This window comes from Gobio gobio (genome assembly GCF_949357685.1).
Source record: "Gobio gobio genome assembly, chromosome: 7".
Taxonomy (NCBI): Eukaryota; Metazoa; Chordata; class Actinopteri; order Cypriniformes; family Gobionidae; genus Gobio; species Gobio gobio.
Window position 1 is genome coordinate 36,950,393 of NC_137103.1, and position 12,267 is coordinate 36,962,659.

General features: G+C 36.9%; 1 protein-coding gene across 5 annotated transcripts; it reads left to right on the top strand.

The window, feature by feature from the left end:
• Positions 1–107: 107 nt before the first annotated feature.
• Positions 108–12,209, top strand: tfg (trafficking from ER to golgi regulator). 5 transcript variants are annotated; one of them, XM_079822468.1, is made up of 8 exons: positions 108–222; positions 1,877–2,064; positions 3,497–3,580; positions 7,117–7,263; positions 7,718–7,867; positions 8,685–8,855; positions 10,326–10,409; positions 11,330–12,209. In XM_079822468.1, the coding sequence occupies exons 2-8, from the start codon at positions 1,881–1,883 to the stop codon at positions 11,719–11,721; spliced, it is 1,212 nt and encodes a 403-aa protein (XP_079678594.1). In that variant the 5' UTR covers positions 108–222; positions 1,877–1,880; the 3' UTR covers positions 11,722–12,209. The 5 variants fall into 5 exon arrangements, with proteins under 5 accessions (XP_079678594.1, XP_079678597.1, XP_079678595.1 ...); XM_079822471.1 differs by having other exon boundaries at positions 8,700–8,855; positions 11,330–12,208; XM_079822469.1 differs by having other exon boundaries at positions 121–222; positions 1,880–2,064.
• Positions 12,210–12,267: the final 58 nt, after the last annotated feature.

Genomic DNA, 12,267 nt, shown 5'->3' on the forward strand with positions numbered 1-12,267 from the left:
GTTTTGTAACCAAATGATAGCCATTTAGACTACCTCATCAGTAGGCCTAGTAATTCAATTTGCAAGACAGCGTGACCATTGTCCGGTCGGCGCGCATGCGCGCTTGTGGTTTTGCCACGTACAGGTCGCTGTGAGGCGTTTCCGATCAGTCAGTCAGACGTCGTTCAGCTGAACTTCAGGACACACAGGCTGCTGCTGGGATTGACACGTCCAAACAACCAGGTAGAGACGCGGCGATTAGCGTACAGACATGTACATACATTTATATGGCCACTTTACATGTTTTTAGAGCACTTCTGGAAAATAACCATTAGCAGTTAGCCGGTTGTCACGCAAACTAGCATTAGCATAGCTTAGCCTGTGTGAAACTAGGGCAAGCTAAGAAAAAAAAACCAGCCGTTTTGTTTAAAAGGCAGTGTTTTTTAAACCACAGTATGGGGTGGTTAAATAGTAGTATTTGAAACGCATGAATACTTGTTCTAAAAATGTATTTGAGATTTGTTTACAGTATTTTATCCTTTTTACGCCGGGAGAATCGTCACGCTCAGACCTTTATTTGGCAGGAAGTTGCTGCATCATCAGGTGAATGAGTGAGGCCTGATGACATGTTTTAACTGGATCATTCTTTTACAAGACTTTTAAACGTCATGCTGGTGCGATGATTGGAAATGGCCTGATGTGTGGTGTGGCCCAAAAACCACATCATCTGCTCGTCTCGATCTTCAGTTAGCTTAGCTAGCTGATGGGCTTATAACTGAAAACTGTCATCTGCCCTATTTAACATGTCTAACCAGAGAAACCCTTCATATTCGTGAGAAGTTCATACAACGTCTTAAAATAGCAATGCAACATCTTGTAAGACAGGAGTTCATCTGCATATGATTGACAGTTGTTTTTTTTGATCCAGCAGATCATTGAATTGTCAGTTTTAATCATTGTTGTCGTTGAATTCCATACGAGTCACATACAGGTCTGTCTACATGCTGCTGAGGCATTTAACCTTCTAGGCAAACTAATCAGAATAAGAGAGTCAAGATTCTCCTGATGAGATTGCCCTTGATTGACCACACACACACACACACACACCACATCGTTTGTATTGTGATCTAAAACCCAAAATGTGTCTCCCTATCATTTTGTCTGAGGCCAAAGTCTGTACTAGGAAAGATTGTGGGCCATCTACATGTGCCAAATCATCTTGTATCTCATGACCCTTAGACTTTTATGAAGTTCTAGTATGTCCCAGCAATGTACAGTAGCACTTGTTCAGATAAATCCTCATAGATGAGTCATAAGAGTAATGGTTTTGAGTAAGATGCAAGTGATTCCCTGAGGGTTTTTTTATTTTTTTTATCCATAACAAAAGCAGGAAAGTTAGTGGTGGGTGAAGACACGCATTGAGTTACAAGTTACAACTATCACATTTCATAGTTAACAGTTGTGCTGCGAGGGGATTTCTGTGCTTCTGATAGAAGAACATATTTGTGACTTCATAGATCATGTCAGAGGTTTTCCTCAGGGCTATTAGCTATTTAAGTGTGTATATGTGTACATTTAATGCAGTTCTCTCTGCTGCAGCTCCGATAGTGTGTTTGGTTTCAGCTTGTTGTACTATCAGATGTGCATGTGATGCATTAGTGATAAATGGCCTGCTTCTAGTGCTAATAGTAAGAGCGTCATATTGGTTGGCATAAGTGGCCATTTTGATATAATTGGACATTTCATTTTGACAATTTGAATTTATTCTGCAGTGATTTTCATATAATTTCAGCAATTTTGTGTCTCATTTGCCATTGTATTAATTTGGATATGCTTTTTAGCACATTTTTGAATGTCATTTAAAATACAGTATTTAGTGTAAAAACTGTTTTTCCAGCAGTATGAATGGCCAGCTGGACCTGAGTGGAAAGCTGATCATTAAAGCTCAGCTGGGGGATGATATTCGTCGTATCCCCATCCACAATGAAGACATTACCTACGATGAGCTCCTGCTGATGATGCAGCGAGTCTTTCGTGGGCAGCTTCAGAGCAGCGATGAAGTCGCCATCAAATATAAGGATGAAGGTCAGTCTTAAAGTCTCCATGAAATCAAAATTGAAGATTCTTTTTTTTCTTTTTTTAAATAGACTGTTGCAACACTTATAAATGATTTATCAGTGCACATCCTTATTTTTATTTTTTTTATTCATACGCCCCTGTAATCTTTAATCAAAAACATTAACCTCCCCTCTATATATGGGTGAGCGATATGGCAAAAATATCATATCACAATTTTTTCAGGAAAATCATATTATTATTTTTTTCATGTTGGTTTTACTATTATCCATGTGATACAGTACAGTCAAACTAATTTCCCTATTTAAAAAATGTAGCCTTACAAGGTTACAAAATATATATTCATAATTTAGGCCAAAGTAGGGGTGGGAAAAAAAATAATCTTTAAAAAAAAAGTACATTACAATATAATATACAAATGAAATAAAACAGTGCTTTAGTGTTCACATTAGGTGTGTTTAACGGTAGTATTCAAGAAATTGAGTAAACAAAAGGTAAAAATAAAACCCTACATAGACTTCACTGTATACATTATATACACTGATTCTTATTAAAGCTACTTGAGTTATTCAGTGAAGAGCAGTAAGTGATTTTCTCTTTGTCTTTTGTCTGTTGTTTGATTAACATTAATGACAAGCGCTGCTTCAGACAACACGTCAGCGCTGCATTAAGTTCTCTGACACGCTTGAACAGTAGAAAACACAAAAGAGTATGTCAAAATGCATTTTTTTTTTAAATTCGTTAAAAAGTGTTAAATGAATGTAAATTACTCTGATTAGTGCATTTTAGCTGGGCAGGTAAAAATCTGAACCGGTCTGACTGGAACAGTAGAAGAAAGTCTTAGCACTGAGCCCTGATATAATAAAGGCACAGCTAAATGTGACATTTATTACAATAGGTTTATGTAAAGATTGATTTAAGTTCACTTAAATTAACAGTTTTTATATTTTTAAATGTTCAAATGGATAGCTTTCAATTATACTGTAATGTTGAATGGCTATAATTACCATTAATGGACCATTAACAGTATAATTGAAAGAAAAAGAAAATAGTGATGTCTGTATCAGTGATACTGACCTTCATTCATAGTGATTAGCAAAAAGATGCCGTTAAAATATACAGTCTTTGTCCAAAATACATTTATTTTGGAGATTCGTGTGAAAGTTTTACAATATAAAAAAATATATAAAAAACGTTAAGGTTAGGTGCGATTAAATACAGAAAAATATGCTTTTTTTTAAAAAAAATCTATTAATAGCACTAATATTTATCCATTTGATTATCAGTAATGTTGTATAATACCATAAGATAAATAAGCCTATAGATGTTCTTAATCAAATATCTCTGTAGTTTTGTACTACAGACTTTGTTCTAGATCTCAAACTCTGTACTGTTTTCACATGCATCTTTTTTTATCATTCTTTTGTCTGTTGTCTTTCAGATGATGACCTTATCACCATCTTTGACAGTTCTGATTTGTCATTTGCGATCCAGTGCAGTAGAATATTGAAGCTCACTCTTTTTGGTAAGAAACCAGCAATGCTTAGGGGTTTGTGCTCAACCTGACATAAAGGACTGTTCTAGAATGAATGACAAATGTTTACAGTAATACACTTACAGTGAAAGCCTAGGGTGTCAGTATGAAACTGGTGTGATGGAATTGCTAACTTATGTCTTGAACAGCTAAAAAAGTAAACTCGGTTACTTTCACTTGGTATCTGCATCATAAAGGAGTATGAAAGGAATGTGATGATAATTTTTGTAAAGCACTGTTTACATATAGCAGAATTAAAACACTCAATTATGTAATGTATAACCTGATGTTAATTGGTGTAAAAAGTAGGGCTGGGTAAAAAATATTGATTTCTCGATTTTAATTGATTCTAATTTTTACGAACCAATATCGATTCTTAAATCTCAAGAATCAATTAGTCATCCGTTTTTCAGATGAATGAATATAACATTGTAGCGCGCCTCCCATCCATAAATCGAAATAATCTTTGTGCTTTGTTACTATTGATATGACAAAGTCTCAGATTTAAAAGTAAGTCCATTTTACTACAAAATTCAAAAACATAAATACCATTTTGGCGCTGTGGAGTAAGATCGCTCTGGCTCAGCTCAAGAGAAGCGGCAGCGCAGAACGCACGTGAACTGATCTTCTCTTCCACCTTATTACCAGTTATAGCGCAAAATAAACATGAATGAGCATCTGAAAGTGTCTTAAAAGATACAGTACAACTTACCGAAATCTGTATCATGTCATATGGAATCACTAAATCAGTGTTTAAACCGTGGAAAGGCGTCAGTAAAACAGCTTGTAAACAATGTAACGTCAATTTACCTCAGAAAACCCATATCGGCAGATAGAATAGTTTACAGTATTAGTTAAGAGATTTGTTTTCCTTGAGAATCAAATCGGAATTTAATTGCAAGCTTGTGAATCGGAATCGAATTGTGAAATTTGTGTCAATACCCAGCCCTAGTAAAAAGTAGCTCCACCAACTATGCAGAACAACTTTATTGTTCAAATGATACTTTTTTGTGCTTGCTGAAATGTGAACCTTGTATTTTTGTTCAATCCTCCAGTCCACCTGCCTGCTAGGCTTCCATTGTAAGTTTATATCTGTAAATCTGTTATTTGTTCATTTTACAAACTATGGGGCAAGTTATTTTCTTATAACAACAACAGGCCACAGATACAGGCACAACAACAATGTTCTCATCGGGGCTAATCATGCTCCGAGTTAAGGTCAGTGAGCATGTGTAGGTTTATCTTACCTGCAGGAAGATCATGTTCCAAAAAACGCTCCAGTGGTCATGGTGTCCCTTGCTTTGACAGAATAGGTGCACAGCACTATAAGAACCACGCAGCTCATATGCAGCCCATAGTTGTTTTTATGCTTTTTGGATGGTGTTCTGCATGCATAAAAAGAAGCATATCAACTTAAAGCTTCTCGATTCTACTTTGTGTCTTTGTGACCCAGAAAACAAGAGCGTTATACTGAGCTGTAACCTTTAATCTTTGGGCTAAAATGGATTCTCTGTTAAGCACATAATCCCACATCGGCATGGTTGGTGTAATATTGCGGAGTTAAGCTCTTTTAATCTTAAAAATGCTGAATTTGGTAATGTCTCATCCAACCAGGAGATGTCGTTTTTTTTCTCTCTTTCAATAACACAGCTGGAGCTTTTAGTGTCCAACAGAGGGTGCAACAGAACAAGATTTGAACTGATAATGAGGCAGTGTGTCTGACCATGTAAAGTTATCAGTGGGGTGGTAAATTGGTATTTTGGACGCAATGGACCCTTGAAATCTGGTGGTAATCCCTTTAAAGTGTGACTTGAGTGTCCAAATACTCGTTTGGCCACTGATATGGTTTAACACAACATTTGGATTTTAAATGTATCATACATGTTAACAGATTTAATGCAGTACTTAAAACAGAATTTTTAAGAACATAAATTGTGACCAGTGGCCTCTTTTTGAATGAGGAAGGTTAACATAAAGCACTACTCCTTAACCTTAAGATCACTTAAAAGGATTTCAGTTAAGATAAAACAAGCATTCAAATAAAATCAAGATATTTTGTAATTTAATTCACCCCCTCAACAACTGTGTTTAATTTGGAGAACCAGGGTTCCCTTGGTCTTGGAAAACTTTGATATATGAGGAAGCCTAATTTTAAAAATGGGATTTCTAAAATCTGAAAACGCCATTATCAGGTAGAAATTGAGAGTTAAAAATAAATGTGAAAATCCACGTCCAGTACATGATGAACGACTGGAAGAGTTATGTAAATTAATTTGTTAAAAAGAGTGGAAGCCCTGAAGCTAACTAACTTCTCTATACTATACTATAATATGTCATCAATGTAAAGGGTCAGGGTCAATTTATTGGCTCTAAATATGCTCTCATTTTCCTGAGCTGAGCTGAGAAGCAACTCCTTCTTTTTAACTGGTCGGTGGCACAAACAAATATTCTTAAGAGAGGAAAATTAGGCCCGGTTACTTGCCCAGTAACGTCATGCTCTCTCTGTTCTAGCGATGTTTGGCTGACACAGGTACATCTGCACTGCAGTGTCAGTGCCAGTTCTCAGCATGTGCCGACTATTCTTCAAATGTGTCATCGTAAATGCTGTCGAAGCTGTAGATTTGGGCTGCTTGATTCATACACTATTTTACAGTGATTTATTTGACACGTCTAGCCAAAATCAAAGGTTGCGATCTGCGTGTGTGTTGTAAAAAAATCCAGTATTTATGCTCATATTGTAGATAATGTGATCTAAAAGTACCGATTTAAGTACCAACTCAAAATATATGCGTCTCTTTCTAATAAAAATGAATAACTTGTGGTCAAGTCTGCACTGTGCACTGTCCAAAGCCTCTGTGCTCCAGCCAGATGAAGTCATGTCTTGACCTTGTATTAGCAAATGTAGCCCTGCCCTTTGTTGGATGGTTTGAACTAGTTAAAGAGATTTTTGGGAAGAATATTTTAAGAGTTCAAATGTGCTGGTTCATGGTTGTATAACGTCACGTGTGTGTATGCATCCCAAACTTGTGACTGGGGCCCAGAGGCTGGGTTGGACGCCTGCTAGAGCTTGTGTGATCTTTGAAGAGTCTGGAACGCTTCAAGCGGCAGCCGGTCTCACACATATGGACTCAGGAAAGAGCATTCCAAGCTCACACACAATGCCAGAACTCTGTATTACCTCATCATATAGACATAGTCTGGCTATCTAAATGATCTAATTTTGTTGATCGCTTGTTGACTTTGACATCCTAACCAGACAAAAATGGACGAGTTTCCAGTGTTAAGTAATTTTTATGTCCTCACTTAAAGCGAAAATCTGCATGAAATGACGAAATCTTCATAGCAAATCATTTTTGATGTTTAATATGTTAGGACAGGAATTTGGATAAAAGAACGACATGACAAAAATAGAAAAGAAGTTGTAGATGAAATAGAATGCAAACTAACATGGATTAGAACAATAGTTTTATGGGAATAGAACAAAGTGTTAGACAGTGCTGTCAAAAATAACGCTTGTGTTTTTGCAGTGAATGGGCAGCCTCGGCCACTGGAGTCATCTCAGGTGAAGCACCTGCGAAGAGAACTGATCCATTTGAGGAATAAAGTCAACAGCCTGCTGGACAGCCTGGAGCCCCCCTCAGAGTCTGTCCCAGAGAGCACCAACCCAGAAACCGGTATACACATGAACTCCCCCAGAGTGATTCTCATTTAAAAGCACGTAAAATCACTCTAGAAGCTCACTTAGATTGTATAAGTTGGAAAACATAAAGGGTTAGTTCAATGAAAACATCATTTACACACCCTCATGTCTTTCCCAACCCATAAGATGTATTACTACCGTGGAACAAACTCCAAATAGCAACTCAAAAATAGTCCAAATGTCTCATAAAAATTCTTCTTAAACCATATGACATCTTAATGTAAAGGCATTTTAGGGTGAAGTGTGTAAGTTGTATATTGATGTCGCAATTCAAACATGTTTATCATATGGGTTTGGAACAGAATGAGGACGAAGACAGAATTAATTTTTGGTGAACTTTTTCATTAAATTGAACCTCATAAATGTGCCTAGAGAGGTGCAGACAGACAGTACTAAAGCTGTCTTGTTCTGTTGTCTTTTTGTGATAGAATGTGTGAATGAGGCAGTAGATTCAACAATGAGGCATGCCCCGCCGGTTAGTGCTGCTAGCATGTCTGCGTTTGACCCCCTGAAGAACCAGGAAGAGGTCAACAAGAATGTCATTTCTGCATTTGGCCTGTCCGAGGAACCTGCCCCAGGTACTTTTTTGTGGCTTATTAAATGTGAATTTTCTCATTTGTTTGTTGTAATCAAAAAAAATTTCCCCTAGTGTTAAAACATCTAAAATAGTATTTAAAAAGATGCTTAGTGTTCATTGTTCATGATGGCTAAGTAATTGTATAATTAGTTTTTTCTTTATATATATATATATATATATATATATATATATATATATATATATATATATATATATATATATATATATATATATATATATATATATATATATATATATATATATATATATATATATATATATATATATATATATATATATATATATATATATATATATATATATATATATATATATATATATATATATTATATATATATATTATATATATATATTATATATATATATATATATATATATATTGATATATATATATATATATATTGATATATATATATATATATATATATATATAGATATATATATATATATATATTGATATATATATATATATATATATATATATAGATATATATATATATATATATATATATATATTGATATATATATATATATATATATATATATATATAGATATATATATATATATATATATATATATATATTGAGATATATATATATATATATATATATATTGATTGTTTGTACTTTTCAATGGTTTATTATAGCCACTTGCTGCATTAATGCAGGTTTCGGTTGATGAGCTGTCACAGGTGTGTTTATCTGCTTTTTTTACGGCTTCTAGTTTGGCTCGTTCATTCAGATTGTATATCTGGAACCACCAGATTTTTTTTAATGAATCACAATTTCCTTATCAGTTCCTTGTGTTCCAGTTCCAGCTGTAGCCGCCACCGCTGCTGCAGAGGAGCGCTCTGCTACTCCAGACAGTATTGCCTCTTCATCCTCTGCAGCGCCCCCTTCTGCTGTGGCTCCCCAGGCTCCTCCACCTTACTCAGGGGTCCAACAAACTCCCTCTAGTACTATGGATGGTAAATGCACCACTTTTACAAATTGTACCAAAGTACACTTGTAGAAAGTGCTCTGTCAGCAATTTTTTTTAACAGTAAAGTGTCTTATGCAAAAGCTCTCTAAGAAACCTGTATGATCAGGGTCAGGTATAATTGACCCTGTTTAATTATACAACCTGAAATCAGTCTAATAGTTCAGGGCTTTCTTAAGACTGGCCAGTCGATTTTGAGAATGTAGTTTCGCACATCCCTATAGCAGATGTTTTCTTCAGATGCTTATGGGAAAGAGTCCAGCGAAAGAAAAGAAAAATGAACAAGGAATCATATGGCCACAAAGTCTTTGTAGTGGATTCAGAGCATGATGTTCTTCTCCTCTTGGCCATTGGATTATCTCCCCTCGTTCTCTTTCCAATAAACTTCCACATTAGTCCAGTGCACTTGTGAAATGCAGGCCGATTCTTGATTTGGCAGGTCATGCTGCTTTGGCAGCAAGGTCACACACCTGTACTTTCACGTTCTCTCACACTCATACAAAAACGCACACAAAACGTATTTGTTTTGCAGCATAAAAGCACCTTACAGATGTTGTCTTCTAACTGAGGCCCTTGGGAAGCTGTCCAGCGGAAGAAAAATAAACCACAAATCAAATGGCCTTCAAGTCAAGAGCATAGTGTTATTCTCCGCCCGTCCATTGGGTTTGATCCCACCCCCTCCTCTTCCGTAGATGTTCTTCCACATAGTGCACATGAGAAATTGTGCAGAGCTATTCTAGATTTGGCATATTGTGCGGATGGTTGCCATGGTTGCATGGAGTTGTGATGCTTTATTGTTCCCATCACCCGCCGCACTGGGACACACAGCCTTTTCTCATTAGTTTTTTTGGTGTATTGCACACAAACATAATGAACTTTGGATAATCTGTCTGTGCTTTGAGTCAGCAAAGCCGCTGTTATCTCTACCCATCGTAATGTGTGAGGTCTGTTGATGTGCAAGATTCTCTTCTTTAAAAAATATCTGGATAATTTTAAGACAAATTAATTTGAAATCCAAATAAAGGATTTAATGTGTTGGTCAGGATCAGGAGCTGTGCCCCATACAGATGGTCAGACTGCCAGCGTTTGGACTAACCATTGATGGCTTGATTTTTATATGGCTTTCCTATTTGTATTTTTCCAATAAGCTCCTCTGTATTGGCGCTTTATTTGTTCATATTCCAGAATAACATGCCAGATATCCCACATTAAAATATATTCCAACACCGAGTGAGAGCAATCAGTTCTTAATATTTATGGCCCTCTGGTGTCCCAGATATTTCTCAAACGTTTGATGATGAAACCAAGTAACAGTGGGATATCCTCACAAGGATCCACAAGCTGCTTGCTGATTTTTATGGGAATTCCCTCCCCTAACACTGTGAATCTTAATCCTTAAAAAAAAACATAAACTTGTGTAGTCTTAAACCAATAAACATGTTTTCTGTGATTTAAACAGGTCAGATGTATCAGCAGTATCAGGCTCCAGGTGGATATCCTCCACCAGCTGCACCCCAGCAGCAGTATGGGATGCAGTACCCTGGTAATTCTTTTGAATACTTACTAATGATGCCGCCTTAAGGGTGTTCACACTTGTAGTTCGGTTCGCTTGGTTTGTTTGGTCAGGACCAAAAAAAACCATTTAGTTCTGGTCCGCTTGGCAACATCATGACTATGACGAGAAAAAACGGGTATGCTTGCGCATTTAGTCCTTTTTAGGGTCTTGTCTTTCTGTTTTTGGTTCGTGTTGCGTTCATATTTCATTTGAACCGCACCAGAGTTAATTTGGAAGTGGACCGAGACCCATCTTTTCCGCGGTCTCGGTCTGCTTGTTTGGTGCGCACCAGGGTTTGGATGGCAGCGTTCACACTTATTCAAATTAACCTCACTAACAGAGCAATCGCACCAGGGTTCATTTTAATCAACCCAAACATGCCAAGTGTGAACACACCCTAAATTACAGCTGAGCTTTAAGCCCTGTTCATATCAAATCTAATACAGTCTTTTGCAAACAATTATTCATATACTATGTTATGTTAGTCTAATGCTTCATTTTCTCTGAAAAGTTTGGACAAAATTCGTTGGCAAATAATTAAAAAAACTAGCCTTGCCTGTGAATACAAAAAAGTAGCATTCATCAAGTATCAAAATCATCACAGCACGACATTTTGTATGTTAAGTGTATATAGTTTCATAAAGTTGTGTTAACTGCACTTTCTGATTTTTGTGCTTTCAAGCAACCTTTATTTAGACAAAATATGTCTCATTAGACAAACACATATGCTAATAACCTGTCATTTAAATTAAAGAATAAGAACATGTATAAGTAATAAAAAGTAAATAATAAATGCTATCAATCATGGCTTGTAGATATTGTTTATCTGTTTAATCCAAAGCATATATATATATATATAATTACCAAGCCTTAATGTTTATTTTGATTAATTTTACTGTCTTTTTCAGCTGGTTATACTCCTCAGTCTGGTGTTCCTCAGGCTCAGCCGCAGCCTCCTCAACAGCAGTTTCAGAATTACCCCACCACTACCTCTCAGGCAGCGGGTGCTCCTGGCTCCGCCCCTGGGTTTTCCAACCAACCACAGCCTCCTGCTCCCCAAGCACCCACCCAGTACCCACCTGGAGCATTTCCGGCTCAAAATTACACATCCCAGGCCTCTCAGCAGCCAGCTAACTACAGCCTGCCTCCAACCTCCCAGGCCACAGGGGGTTATCAGCCCCGTCCTGGATACACCCCGCCACCTGGCGCCACCCCTCCCCCAGGGGGTGCCAACCCCTATGCCCGAAACCGCCCCCCATATGGCCAGGGCTACACCCAGCCGGGTCCTGGGTATCGGTAAAAGTCCTTTAATTTCCCCATAGCACCTCGCTACAAGTTCTCTTTCTCCAACACATCAGCCCCCGAAATCTGTGTTTGACATCCTAATATTGTGTTCGTGTTTGTTTGTACTTTGGGTGTATGTATGAATGCATGTGACAATGAGCTAGTGAGGTTGTATGTGTGTGTTTGCACACATGGGAGACCAAGCGGTGTGGGAGTGGACAGCTGTGTGTGTGTGTGTGTGTGTGTGTGTGTGTAGTTTATTTTATCACCGGTCTCTTCATTGGTGTTATTTTGTCATAAACAATGAGTCTGTTTAAACACTAGAAAATGATCATAATCAAAGTAAGTGACATTTGTTTAGTTTTCTTTACTCATTTTCTTTACTTTTTCAAATGTCCTGGTTTTTACTAACCCCTGACTGGCCCTCTGCAGTGACGCCTGTCATTTCTGTATAAACTGTAACATTGTTTTCAGGAGGTGAATAAAGACTTTGAGACTGAAGTGATTTAGGTCTTTCTTTAACTGATTTAAGGATCGCATAGAAAACGATATGAAAACATGC

What these genes read in the sequence shown, in the direction of transcription:
- tfg (XM_079822470.1), top strand. Translation starts at nt 467, where the DNA reads ATGAATACTTGTTCTAAAAATGTATTTGAGATTTGTTTACAGTATTTT. An exon ending in CATCAAATATAAGGATGAAG is followed by an intron (nt 2,065 to 3,496) that starts GTCAGTCTTAAA and finishes GTTGTCTTTCAG; the next exon opens with ATGATGACCTTATCACCATC. An exon ending in TCCCTCTAGTACTATGGATG is followed by an intron (nt 8,856 to 10,325) that starts GTAAATGCACCA and finishes TGATTTAAACAG; the next exon opens with GTCAGATGTATCAGCAGTAT.